Source organism: Nicotiana sylvestris, chromosome 6 (assembly GCF_000393655.2).
Source record: "Nicotiana sylvestris chromosome 6, ASM39365v2, whole genome shotgun sequence".
Taxonomy (NCBI): Eukaryota; Viridiplantae; Streptophyta; class Magnoliopsida; order Solanales; family Solanaceae; genus Nicotiana; species Nicotiana sylvestris.
Window position 1 is genome coordinate 13,425,348 of NC_091062.1, and position 14,383 is coordinate 13,439,730.

Here is a 14,383-nt window from a genome sequence, read left to right on the forward strand (position 1 = left end):
TCTTACAAATGCTATTTTAATTGATGTGACCTTTTGCATAGGATATAAGTAAAAAATAACATAGGAGATCCGTAAATAAAACACGAGAACTTGGTCGAGTCACTTTCTTCTGTTCAAATTGTAAACGGGCATAGAAGATCATTTCCTCCTTCCAATGTCACCCCATGTTGGGCACATTGACATTGCAAAAGGAGCCTTCAAAGTTTAGGCTATAGCAGTAATGTACAACGCCAACAACAACAACCAACAACCAAGTAAAATCTCACAAGTGGGATCTGGAGAGGGTACAGTGTACGCAGACATTACCCCTAACCCAGAGGATTTGAGAGGCTGTTTCCGAAAGACCCTCGGCTCAGCGAAAGTAATTTGTTCGGAGCAGACATTTCTTCCGAATGCAAATGATATAGGAACAAAGAAACGGGAGAAATAATAGTGGATAAACTATACAAGCTGGAATTTTGAAAGTTGCTACATTAAGCAAACTAATGTTGAGAGCATTGGCTAAGATGGCTTAGTCTGTACATGTGCAGATAGGACCATGAGGTCATCCAAGAACGACGGTACATAGTCATCTTCTGTAGATACCCTTCTCTTCATAGTGTAGCAAAAGATCTTAACTGTTAGAAAAGTAGCCACTTGCTAGCACTATTCACGCGTTTGAGTTTTCAGTGTGGTTAGTTTTTTCTGCAGTTCCAAGTTTGACATCTTTTCCATCTCCAAAGCACGTTCAAGCTTTTATCCAACCACGAAAAACATTTGGTGTATTACTTTAGAGAAGAGGAAAAGGAAACAACAATATTATAGCAATGTACCACAAATGATGAAGTACTACCTTAGCTGCTCGGCTGCTCCATTCTCCCAGAATAGCTCTAAGTCTCTCATTTTCTTCTACATACTGTTACACACACACACACGCAGGTAGAGCGAGAGAGAGAGAGAGAGAGATTGTCATGTGAACTACTTGGAAAAAGAAAGAAAAAACGCAACATCAAGCGACAGCCCAAAGACTGTACAAGACAGACAATGAAGATACTCAGATAGAATAACCCTAGTTGTTAGTAATTACTAACAACGGCTGTTATACCAGCGTATATGGTTCTTTAGGAATTGCCAACCATACAAAGTTGCACTTAGCTAAGCACTAGAAATGCCTTCTGTATTCAGTAAAAGAATCCGTAGATGGAAATACGTGTCTGGACTTCATTTTATAATATCTTTCATACCATTAAATAATGTTAGGCAAACTGGTAAACTTATTTCCTATCACAGAGATGCATCTACTCCCAGGAGTGAGAGGATAAACAATTACCTCCCTCAATGAAAAAGTGGGATGAGAAATAATTTAATTATTAATCTCAGAATCTCAGAAAGAGTTGAATTGACTCGACATAGCAATAATGTAAATGTAAGAATTACATTTTGACATGGACATGTAAATGGATGATCTGTGCTTGGACTATCATTATTTGCCTTTCACTAGATCTCACAGTTACATGCTACATACAGTAGTAATGTGACTTTGCTGTTTATGTTGGACATCCGAATTCTAGAGATTGAGAATGTATTTAGATAGCCGAAGCCAAACTATCCTGACATTTTCAGGAGATTCATTTTCCAGACAGATTGTCACACAAATAAAATAATACTTACATCTAATCGTGTCCCAAGGTGGCGAAGACATTTTCTCGTAATTCTTTATACTTGAAGAAATGAACAATAAAGGAAGACAATCCATCAAAATAAAAAATTTGCGCTCCTCAAATTTAGGTGAAACAAGGGAAACCACACCGTGGAAAAATTCGATGCATAAATTCATAATATTTCTTTGTCAAAAACAGGAGCTTTCAATTATCCTAAATATAAGTGAGTCATACAACTAAAATTAAATGGTACGTTTGGGATAACTATTAGGGTTAGCTTGAACGAGAAAAAAGCAGTCAATGTATAAGCTTTATGTAATTGGAGCACATTTGACAAATTAGATATTACTAACTACGACCGTTAGCAACCAATAAATTAATTAACACCGTAAACAAAGGGACCCAAGAAATCAGTCTGATCAATGTGCTAATTTCTTTCAAAGGGGTCCAATTTTATTAGGCCAATAATGATTACATCAAAAGCTAATACTAAAATGTTATTTTATAATAAATTTATTCTTAATAGCAAATAAGTCCAATTGCTTAATGAAAAGTACAAAATATGCAAGCAAGACAGAATCAACACAGGAGACCGTCCCTAGAAGAAAATTAAACCCAGCTGTAATTACACCAAATATCTTACTTGTTTTCATAACCCAAAAATGCTACTTGACTTTTAAAGCATTTTAAAACACACCTGATTATTTGCATGGCGAATACGTTGAATCTCAGCATCCTTCTCCTCTATTATAGATCGAGCAAGCCTCAGCTCAGATTGCAATTGATTCATCTGAAACACACAAGTATTTAGAAGAAGAGAGAAAGGGATAAAACAAGAAGAGCTAATTTTCCAGTTTGAAAGCAAGACTCTTGTGAGAAAAGAAATTACAATCTTAATACCAATGACTTCCACTAGAAAACAATAAGGGAATGAGAGAGGAGAATCTCACTCAAAAAGAAGCCACAAAACAGACATGCAATTGCACGTATACTAGTCAGAACCATAGGTCAGCTGGAAATGAAAAAAGGACAAAAAGACACAAGCTACATAATACCTCAGCTTTAAGTGTGCGTAACTCTTGATCTCGAGTTGCCAATAAGTGAGCAAGATCAACCTGGCAGAACCAAGAAGACTCGTCAACATCATCATTTTGAAATCTTAGTACCAAATCCAAGTGATTAATGACTAATCAACATGGCTGATTCCATTATCAGCAGTCCATAATATCCAAATTATTAATTATTTTTTTTTGGAAAGAAAAATCCTTGAGAGAATCATAAAAGATGAAAGTGCTGGTGTATTCAATATTGTTCTCACCATCTACTTTTGGAGTTTTTTCCTTTTCAGTTGCTAACAAATACTACTTGCTCAGTTAGTCAAAAGTCATTTGCATGAGCGATCAAATTAATAGAATCAGGGCCAACCTTTTGGATGCCCCGACTAATAGCTGGATGATAATCTTAAAAGGACAGTACTTCAAATGAGATCTTATAAGTTCATGTTTTCAAGTTCTCTTTTCCCCTCAATTTATTCTTATAGCTTAAATATAATTAACTCGACATGCAGCCAACAAGTAATTCTATTTCTTTTCTAGAGAATACAGAAACAGCAACACAATTTTGACAAGGACAAACATACCTGAGGTGCACTGCCATCATTAGATCTTTCGTATTTGCTTAAGGTTTCTTGCAGTCTAAGAATCTAGAAGAAAAAGGATTAATTAACTCAGAGAAAAGAAAGAAAAAGTTCCAGAAGGAACAATCGGGATTAAAATCCATTTGGTCATAAGGGATATATACGTCCTGAAGAGACAATACCTATAAATGTCTACAGCACTTCCCTTTCCAAGAAAAAACAGGAGATTCTTAACTTATAGTGGGAAATATCTTCTATGGGCTATTAACTGCCTGATTCACCAATTAGAAAAATTGGACCAGCCCAAAGTCCAGTTTCTACTCCCTCCCCAACCACCAGAAAGCTTGGGAAGCACGTTGCCAGCAACATAGGTTTTTAATAACCACATACCTCCTCACTCAAAAAGTGTATATTTTCTTGCTGATATTGCAACAATGCCATCTGCTGATCTGATAGTCGACCACCATCCTGGTACCTGTAGAACAAAAGCTCTTAGCAAAATTATCATTTGTATCATCAAGAACAAGCAGTGAAGCAACTGTCAAGCTCTTTCTTCCATCTCTTCGTAGAAGTCCCCAGTCCAAGGGCCATAAAGATAGTGTCACATTGACATGATAAAAGTACAAACACATAATGATCGGTCTGAAAACATACATAAAAAGATATTTGAGATTTATTATTTTAGCCTGAGTTATTCCTCCAAAGGCATCCCACTTCTCCAACTACCAAATGCTTGACCATATCAGAAATCAAAATAGATATCATGTAGCAAAAGCACTTATCAGTACTAACTATATCTCAACATTCATGAACTCAAACAAAGATGACAATTTTGTCAATCCCAATTTGTTTGACCCAACTCATTTTTGGTCATCCCAATTCATTTTACCTTCTTTTTTTTTTTTTTTTTTAATGCAACGTTTCCCATCATCCATATTTACACGTGACATAAAATAAGCACCTCATTATATTCTTTTAGCTTTGATATTACATTGTTTCAACAAAACTTCCCATTTTCCCAGATTCCAGGCAGTAGTTTCGACACCTCTCTAATGCAATCAACAAGACCTAATAAAGCTTTTAGAGTTATCTATATAAGGAGTGAAAGAGTAATTTGACTTGCCAAACACATTGCACTATTTGTCTCCTAGTCAAGTAGAGTAGAGCGTATTTTTTATCTAATCACAGACTCAAAGAGAAGCGTGCTGAAGTTAGCTTTAGCTTTTTATAGAAGTGGCTACAAATGCTTGAAGAAACAGAAGCACATGCATGGCACCTTGTTTTAAATAGAATCATGAAAGAGCCCTCCATAATCTGATACAAATTTAGGGTAAAGTACCAGTGAACAAATTAATGGACAAAATGTTTCTCCATAATCAAAATGTAAACATGTGAGGTACCTCAAACCTTCCAGAGAACTTGATGGTTGAAGTGGAGAATAAAGTGACTTTAAAACATCGGGCTGGGAATCTAATGAATTGTACTGGTGAACACAACCTGCAGACAGTAGAAGGTTTAATTGACTTTATTCCTCATCTAATACATCCTGACAATATAGAGCAGGTTGGAATTTCTAATAGGTGATTTCAAAGCCAGAAAACAATTTTCAGTTCTCAAATATGAAGAGGATTTAACTTTTAGCTATCATCTCCCTTTCATGCAATTCTGCAGGAGTCTTTTCTAGACAGTCAAGGGATTTGAAAACAATAAAATTTTACCGAAGAAATCGACTCTTGTTAAAGGCATCCATTAAAGGAATTTACTCACCAATATAGACTGTGATGAAAGAACCAGCACATACTACTTCAGTCAGCATGATGATCCTGAAAAATGAAGGAATAAAGCTATAGAAAACAGTACAAAGAATAAACATATAAATATTCAGTACCACTCTATAGCTCATGCAACCTCCAACTCTGCATGAATGCAACCAAACATATATCCATGAGGTCCTAACAAAAATTAAAAGCCTAGAAGCGGCCCTCGGATCGGACCTGAGCCAGTGAAACCTTCAAGTTCTTTGTTCCGACTTCCGCCACCCGTGAATGATGATTTTAGACGAATTGTTCTTAGGGAACTAGAAGTTGATAGGCCATATCCATGAAGTACATCCAATGCCCAAATATAAATGCCTATAAAATTCCACCCCCAAAAAAATGACAATTTTGGTCCTATTTTTTTTCACTATCGATATATCAAAAACCACCTTCATTGTTTTTTGTCCTTGAACTGGATCTCTCTGAACCAAAGCGACAATGGAAGCAGCTTAGGTGTTACCCTCTGCCTCATTACACTCGTCATCTGTGCGAGTCCGTAAAAATATTGAAATCGAATATCTTTCAATTACAAATTCACATTCATTTGCTTTCAGTCATTTTGAGGGGATTTCTCTAAACTAGAGCGAAAAAGGAAGCAGCTTAGATTTTACCGACTGCCTCATTATACTCTATATCTGTGAGAGTTTTCTGGAAAATATTTTAACTGAAAATGTCTTCAGGTTGTTAGTTAAAATGTTTCTTCTTATTTCAAAACAAAGCAAATTAAATAAGAAATAGGGAAAATCAGTTCCTTTACCTTTTTCATTTGGAACATAGCAGACAATACTTAAAGCTCCAACAACGTTCCATATAAGACCTTGAGAGTCTCACTTTCCTCGTCTATAACTTGTCTACGGATGGTAATAAAGTTATTATTCCCCTTCACAGTTCCGTATTTCAAAATGCTCTAGTTATCCAAAACGTGAAATCCTAAAGATTTCTATAAAATCTATCCTCAAAACCAACTATCTGACTTAATATGCTACCTTGCTTAAAAGTGTTACCATAACGAAGTTTTTTTTTGGGAGATAACAAAGTCTAACACTAAGTTGGTGCTAGTCTAGCATAACTTCGATTTAGCTTTTATGTTTTCATACAATGTAACTCTATCATAGCACTCCTTCGTAGAGGAATAACTCATACCAGCAGTATACATCAGAGAAATTATCACAAATTAAGAAGGAAAAAGTCGTCAGGGGCCATTTCAATACTGAAAGTTGTTGAATGAACATCTCTTTATGCAAGGAGCCGCATATAACTGAAAAAATAGATGCAGCCAGTTTCTTGGAATGTAAACCTGAGTAGTGTTGATATAGAGAGGATGCTAATACGTGGATCCCAAACCATGACAAGCAGCATCGCTGAGGTTCCTGTATTGAAGTGTTTCAAATGGATATCCATTTAAAAACCAACAGAAGAAAAATGATTTGAAATCTTTTGAACAATCACAAAAGCAACTTAGGAATTAAACTAGTAGTTCCTGTAAGTGTCAGATAACAGAAGAATCTGACACGAAATTAGAGCAGTAAAGCTTTTCTTTAAAAGGAAAAAGAAATTTAACATCTTTTCATGGACACATCTTGTGATCATGAAAATTATCTTTTAAGCTCAGAGTTTGTATTACTTCTCACTCATATTTACTCAGCCTCTCTTTTTCCCCTTTTCTGAGAGTGTAGTGGAGGGTTGAGAAGAATCCAAATTTTGCATAATTGAAATCAAGAACCGGATCCCCATATGCAAATTAAAAAATATCATACATACAAAATAATTGTAATTCTGCAAGAAAATAACAGAGATGCAATTCACCTATAGCAGATTAGTCAGCATGTGAAATTTACAGATGGATACCATAGCAAGATTTGTTTTGACCACAGATTTGCGCTAGTGATGATTATCACTAGTCAAGAAAAAAAGAGTATAAAGAAGAGACTGACACATAAACTAGAGGACCAGGTAATGCATACCATACGCGATTGTAGCAAATGGTAGGCGAATAATATGCTTCAGTTTCTGGCTGAAAATATAGTACCCCTACAAAAAGTTCGGATTACTACAAACTTCAGAAATCATCGCTTGTCTGATGATTTTGATAATAAGAACACTGCAATGAAGATGAAAAATATCAATCTTGATAACTGAATATTGCAGTAAAATGTAATTCCCATCCAAGTAGTGCCACCAGAAGTCTCCCATTCACCGAAAGAAAGACGACTGGAACCCTGAGAATTTGTATATTGTAGTGCAGAGAAGTTGCCAACTTGGTTAACTGACTTTACCTTTCTTGTACCCCCAGGATAGATAAGAGAGAAAAAAATAAACCAAAGCCTGGAAATCCTCGAAGCAACTAATGGGTTAAGAAGCACATTTCATGATTTCCTTGATCCATTCTCAAGATCTAGGTACTTCTACAATGCACTACCTCATCTGCGAAACCTTTAGTCCCATACAGTTTGTATATCAGGTTCTTCTACTATACTGATCTGTTTCTCCAACTTACTGGTACCCACCACTTTGCAAACTCCGTGGAGTGCGAACTAGCTTAGACCAGACTATGAAAGCCACTTGAATAATATGAATGTTTTGGCATCATAACAGCATTTAATATGCAGAAGACCTCACAACTAGATGATTTTTGCCAAGATTAGATATAAAGAGATAATTTTTATTCCATGTTTTCTTTGTTGCACATGTCACAAGAGAGGGAGAGGAGAAGGGCGAGGTGTGGATAAAAGTTACTTCCAATCCAATGACGTAATATAATCATTTATAGCTGAGGAAGTTTGATATAATTCATTGCCCTTCCAGCATTGTTTTTAACTTTTTTAATAACCTTCATCTCAGGCTATATTGAAAGAATAATATTAATCACCAGTCCAACAACAAAACCTCAATCCCAAGCTAGTTGGGGTCAGCACATATTTTTATCAGAAATACAATAGAAATACTGACCTGTAACCGTATTTTCTTAACTTGATAGACCAGATATTGCTGAAAAATGCCTACAGATATCAAACACTTCTGTTTTAGGCATAGAACTATAGAAGGAAGTCAGCTGCTGGAACAATATAATGAAGCGCAGCAGATTTAAAACTTATGATTTGCTGAAAGCAAAGGAAAGAAGCCAGAGAATTTGACTTCATATCGAACCTGTGACAACAAGGAGGGCAACATTACAACTGCAAAGAAGTGGGAACACTAATCCTTCTATAGGGTGAAATATCCATGTAGCTCCCACTGCCAAAATAGCAAAGCCTGACTAGAAATCATCATAATTAGTTCACCTAGAAGGTGGCCAAATTTGCATCTTTGTCAAGCCACAAAGAATTCATGAACTAATACTTGCCAATAAGAAACAGTAGAAAATACTCCCAATAAGGCTTGTAGGCTTCCTATGACCGGATAGAGGTGCTTCATGCAGTACGTCCACAAACCTACAGTTGAACAAGCAGCATAATCAGTTATTAGCAAGAGAAGCTGAAGTATTAGGTCAAAGCAGGAATAACTTATTGTTCAGCCTCAGCATTTAACTTGAATAGTCATATGATTCCCTAGAGGCATCTATAGTTTGCTTAGACACTACATGTATATCATCCTAAGTTCTTCCTCCATTGTTTAAATCTTTCCAGCCTTTAGAGAAACTCTCACAGACTACAGCCTTCTAACTTACCGTTAAGGTGCTGACTCTAAAGATAGCGAGAGTAAAGTCAGTTCGAGAACTATAAGAAACTCAATCAATTTTTGGTAGGAGCTCATAGAAGAAATTCAATCAACTATACCTTAAACCCAAACTAATTGCGATTGATTATGTGAAACCCTTGTATCCATTATGTTTTATTCAGACTGTTGTCATCCCAAAACTGTTGCACATGCCTAATTCGCTACGCCCCGACGAATTTAGTATCGGAGGATTCAACGTAGTTACACTTTCGTAACATAACCGTCATTTTATTGCAACCCTCCTCCTTTTCTCAAAACTTGTTCTTTGTGAAGCTCACGTAAGGACCGAAGCTCATAAACAAAAGAAAAACACAAAAAAGTTGATTTTATAATAGTGATTTTCCACCCAACTTGCGCACTTCAACTATTCCACCGGATACCTGCTACTTCCCACCAGTACGGTACCAGATAACTCTACCCACCAAGGCTTGAGCGGATGAGAAAAAATCACTTAATATTATTGTAACTTTGTCCAAGAATTATAATAGCAACCTCGCAAACTAACATTCTTTATAACGGCGATGTTCAATAAACATGCACACACCCTTGATTAATCAACTAGGTAGAAACTATCCCCCATCAACACAAGTATTGAGTAACTTTGTTCATCAAGGCTTAAGTAGATTTGAGAAATTCATCTAGTCACATTTGCTAGGATTCCAACCTTGTTTCCCAAGGTTGTCACTCTAGCTCTTCAACTACTAGGAAATCCCTTGGGACCCTTGTAGACTATCAATTTTTCTGGTTTAACCATTCGGTACCCGGCATCCACTGGCTCAACTAATCCGGATTACGGACCCCCCCCCCCCCAACCAAACCTCCCCACAACCAAATAGGACCATCAAAAGAGGAAGCACTCATTTCTCCATTCCAAGGCTCGAAGCTTTGACCTCTTGTTAAGGGTGGAGTATTTGTCCCCTACATTCCTCGGTGACTAAAGTCCTTGCAAAATCCTAACACCCTTTGACTCCCAAATTTAACGTCTGCTCCACCGAAGCACAGTTCCCCGTGATTCCAACAGAACTTAAATAAGTTCAAATCCCTAATTATGTAACAACGAATATGACAAAAAGAATGTACAAGTATTTACTGAATTGATCAGCTTCTTAGCTAGGAAAATGTGAGCTTAAAAATTATTTCACTTAGCATGTAATTAAAAAGAACCATTCCTATATTTCAAAATGAAAACTAGAAAACTGACGATTTCAATCAGCATAAATATATACAACAACAGTATTCGAATAACTACGAATTTTGGAAATATATGAATGGTGCGAATAGATTGGAGGATTTAGCTCTTACAGATTATTTTCGTCTGGCGATGCAGAGATTAAAGAAGACTGTATTTCCGTTGACATCTTCTTCTAAATCTTCTTTCCTTTCCAATATTTCCAGTTTAAAACCGTTTTACTTCGCTTCCTTCATATCTAATTCAGATTCTTCATTCCTTTAAAATTAAAACAAATTGAGAAAATGACAGAAAAGGTTCATAAGTTTAAAATAATTCCTTACATATAATTATGAGATTTTTAAAATTTGTAAAAACTGAGTACTTTTAAGAGCCCGTTTGGACATAATAAATTTTTCCAAAATATTTTCACTTTTTCCCGAAATTATTCATAAAATTTCTAATTTTCACTTGAAAATGCATTTTAGAAATTTTCGAAAATTTAAGAGCCCGTTTGGGCATAAGAAAGTTTTACTTTTTTCGAAATCAACGCTTGGTCATAAAATTTTCAATTTTCACTTGAAGATGCATTTTGAAATTTTTCGAAAATTTAATAAACTCCAAAAAGCTATTTTTAAAAATTTTCACTTAGATCACTCACAAAACTTCAAAAACAACCCAAAATATATTCATGTCCAAACACAACTCTAATTTTCAAATATCATTTTCACTTGAATTTTTTTTCACTTTTTTTTTGAAATTTTACAAATCTTATGTCCAAACGCCCTCTAAAAACTCCAAAAAATTGTTTTTCAAAATTTTTCACTTGAATCACTCACAAAACTTCAAAAACAACCCAAAATTTTATTCATGTCCAAACATAACTCTAAATTTCAAATATCATTTTCACTTGAAAAAAAATTTCACCCTTTTTTGGAATTTTACAATTCTTATGTCCAAACGCCCACTAAGTCTCTATTAAAATTTAATAAACTATATTTAACATGGCACACTAGGTTGGATACGAGTAGGAATAAGGATATTTGGAAGAAAATAGGCGTGGCTCGTATGGAGGATAAGATGCGTGAAGCGAGACTTAGATGGTTTGGGCATATGAAAAGGCGAAGCCCCTATGCCTCAATGAGGAGATGTGAACGGCTGGCTCTGGCAGGTAGGAGAAGAGGTAGAAGGCAGTCTAAGAAGTATTAGGGAGAGGTGATCAGGCAGGACATGGCGCGACTTCAGCTTATCGAGCACATGGCCCTTGGCGGGAGGATATGAAGGTCGAATATCAGGGTAGAAGGGTAATAAGTCGTAGTGTGTTCTTTCTGATATGTTCCATGTTTATTAGGGTCAGATGACTAGTACATTGTCTTCAATTCTTAGAGTGCTTGTATTAGAATTTTTTTTAGTACTATCTTCCGCTTCGTTTTTCTAGTAATCTGTCATGCATGTTATTGCTTCTTGCTATTGCTTTTGATATTGCTATTGTTTAACCAAAAATCTGAGTCCTTGGTCAAAGCTAAAAAAGAAATTCGGGTTACTGATAATCATGAGACAAAAAATAAAATACTTTTGAGAACAATGGTAGAAGGTAAATAGATAAGTATTTCAATGAATTCTCAATAGTATTCTGTGTCCTTACAAATGATGATACTTCTTCCTTTTATAGATCATTCTAGGTAAAGGAATAAAGCCTCAGCTTTAATGATATAATCATGAGCAATAAATGACATTAAATAAGCCGTTATACAATCATTCCTATTAAATACCAACTTTATAACGTATCAAATGTTTAATAATGAATTTGGACTCCTTTCTGTCATCTGATCCTTGCTTTCAATGCCTTCTAATCCGTTGGTTGTAAATAATTTAAATTGGTACGAGACTCGTATCTATACGCCGTCTCGTGCCTATTAAATTCTTCTTCTCGTGGTTGTTTTCACCGTGCCTCTTAGTCAATTGCTGTTCTTTGACCATTCAACTAATCCACGTGTCATGTCACATCATCTTTAATATAAATTCAGTTTTTTTTCAATACAGATAGTCCCCCCACTTTCCATTTTTTTTATCAATTAAATAATTGGGGAGTGGATCTTCATGTAAAAAGAACTTTTGCCACAATTAATGCTCGTGACAGTACTAACGTCTCAGCAGTCTTTTCCATTTAATGTTCTGTCCATGTGTCATTTTATAATTGATTCTGCTATTCATACCCTTCTTCGAGACTTCTTCAATCTCACTATTTACGAAGTGATAGCTGCCTTTATTATAGGCTTTTCATCATTATACTTAAAAAGTTGACGGTTCCCATTTTACACATAACTTTGTCTTCCTTTGTCTTCTTCACAAATCTTCAGCACATACTTCCTTCTTAACAATGTCTTCTTCAAACCCTAACCGTAAAAAAGTTCCAATTCTAGATCAGTTCCCCAACGCCCCTGTTAGACACAGAAGAGGCGGAGGAAGTAGGCTTCGAACAGGGTTAGAATCTACGCGAGGCGGCTCCTCTGGTTCTTCTTCAAGGAGTTTTGTCCCAAAAGCCCCTTCTTCTAAAAGTAGGGAAATTCTTGATACTTCTCAAGAACCCTCAGTTGATGATATAGTTCCCGGCGATTTGTCTTTTGAAAGTGACAAAACGTCTCTTCAAAAACAAATTAAAAATTTAGAAAGAGCCGATACTTACCCAACATTAGTAACCGAGCTTACAATCCCCACCATAAGAAGAGATTGTAACTGGAAGGATAGTCTCCGAATGTCAATTCCTTCCCCAAATCAAAGAATTTCCTCTTTTAGAAATGGGTATTCTTCTGTTTACACTTACCCCTTCACTTTAGGTTTTAATCCTCCGATTGACCCAGTTATTCTCGATTTTTGTCGTTTCTTTACAATTTGTTTGGCCCAAATTGGTCCATTGGTGTGGAGAACAGTGGCTTGTTTGAGATATTTATCATCCAAGGCCAATGTCAATTTCACCTTTTCTCATCTCATTCATCTATACCATCCCAACTTAATACGCCATGGGGTTTTCACCTTAACTGCAAGGAGCAAAAAAGTTTTGGTAAACCCTGAGGATGATAAAGATCGTGGATGGTATATCCATTACGTTGTTGTCCGTACAGTGGATTTGATTGGCGAAACAAATATTCCCTTTCTTGAGAAGTGGAATTTTGAACGTAAGTTTCCTCTTATTTACCGTACCTACTTTTGAGAATTTCAAAAGAATGTTGTTTTTAACCTCGTCCCTTCTTGGTTTTTTGTAGCAACCATGGGAGATGTGGAACCTATTCCCAACTTTCGTGGTTGGGTAGACTCACTTTTGAAGATTGCTACTAGGGAGCAGAGAACTTGGAAATCAATTTCTTCTTTACATGGCTGGAAAGTCAAAACACATGGTATCCCCCCTTTTTTAAAAAATTTTTTGTTTTACATGTTAAGCACTTTTTCCTCAACTTTAATCATGTATATCCATTCTTTAATCAGGATTTGGCATTAGAGGAATGACAGCTGAAGTAGATATGGCCATTCGCATGTCTGCGGATGCTGCTCTAGATTTAGATAAGGCTTGAGCCTTGCTGCCTAAAAGAAAAGCTACAAAGGAAAGTTCTGAAGAAGAAGAAGAAGAGGAGGGTACCTCCCTAATTACCAGGCCAAGGGCCAGGAGACGAATAATTATTGATAATGAAATTGAAAACACTCCTGCTCGTACCTCCGTCACCGAGCCTGTTTTGATTCAATCTGATGAGGATGCCGAACCAAGAGATAATAATGAGTCAATTCAGCACCTTTTTGACAGTGGTTTTGGGAGTGGCGAGCTCAGACCTGTTTTTGATGAAGCTCCTCTTTCCTCATTTGTTCCTATTTCCTCCATTCCTCTGCCAGCCGTAAGTGTTTCTTTACTAGCTTTAACAACTTTCGTTTGTTTGCCAATTTCTACCGCTCCTATATCTGTTCCCTTGGCTGCTTCGACCGCACCTGCTTCTGCTCCGGTGTTGGTTTCTACATCTTTTCCCTCCATTCCTTCCGCTGCTCCTCTTCCCTCTGTTCATCATATAGAGACAGGTTCTAGCAGCGGAAATATGACAATGAGAAGTGTTACTTTGGAGGTTCCTGCCAATCATAGCCTTCTGAGGAAGACCGGCAGAGCCGATGTTTGGCTCGAACCTCTAATTGGAGATATCGAGAAGAAGAAGATGGAGAGCCATAGCTGCTTAACTTTGATGAATGACGTAGTTCATTCTACTTTGAAGGTATTTCTACCAACAAGTTTTTTTTTTTAAATTATCTTCAATTTCTCATTTCCATGACTTACCTCTGTAGGCTAACCTTATTGGCACGGAATTAATGAAAAGAATTTCCTTACTGGAAAGAAAAGCTCGTGAGTCTGAAAAGTCTGTCCACGAGG

At 36.3% G+C, this 14,383-nt stretch overlaps 1 protein-coding gene and 1 long non-coding RNA gene across 2 annotated transcripts; one reads left to right on the forward strand and one right to left on the reverse strand.

Annotated features, from left to right (window-relative positions):
* Window positions 1–236: 236 nt before the first annotated feature.
* LOC104217866 (protein FIP1-like) lies at window positions 237–10,255 on the reverse strand. The gene is made up of 14 exons (XM_009768196.2): window positions 10,113–10,255; window positions 8,433–8,524; window positions 8,241–8,345; window positions 8,043–8,092; window positions 7,058–7,124; window positions 6,391–6,463; window positions 5,044–5,099; window positions 4,677–4,773; window positions 3,667–3,751; window positions 3,280–3,342; window positions 2,696–2,755; window positions 2,338–2,430; window positions 833–895; window positions 237–732 (listed from the first exon to the last, which is right to left on the reverse strand). The coding sequence occupies exons 1-14, from the start codon at window positions 10,166–10,168 to the stop codon at window positions 646–648; spliced, it is 1,047 nt and encodes a 348-aa protein (XP_009766498.1). The 5' UTR covers window positions 10,169–10,255; the 3' UTR covers window positions 237–645.
* A 2,848-nt stretch (window positions 10,256–13,103) lies between these two features.
* LOC138870113 (uncharacterized) lies at window positions 13,104–13,531 on the forward strand. The gene is made up of 3 exons (XR_011400344.1): window positions 13,104–13,154; window positions 13,242–13,373; window positions 13,462–13,531. It is a non-coding gene; the product is annotated as an uncharacterized lncRNA (long non-coding RNA).
* The last annotated feature ends 852 nt before the right edge of the window (window positions 13,532–14,383 follow it).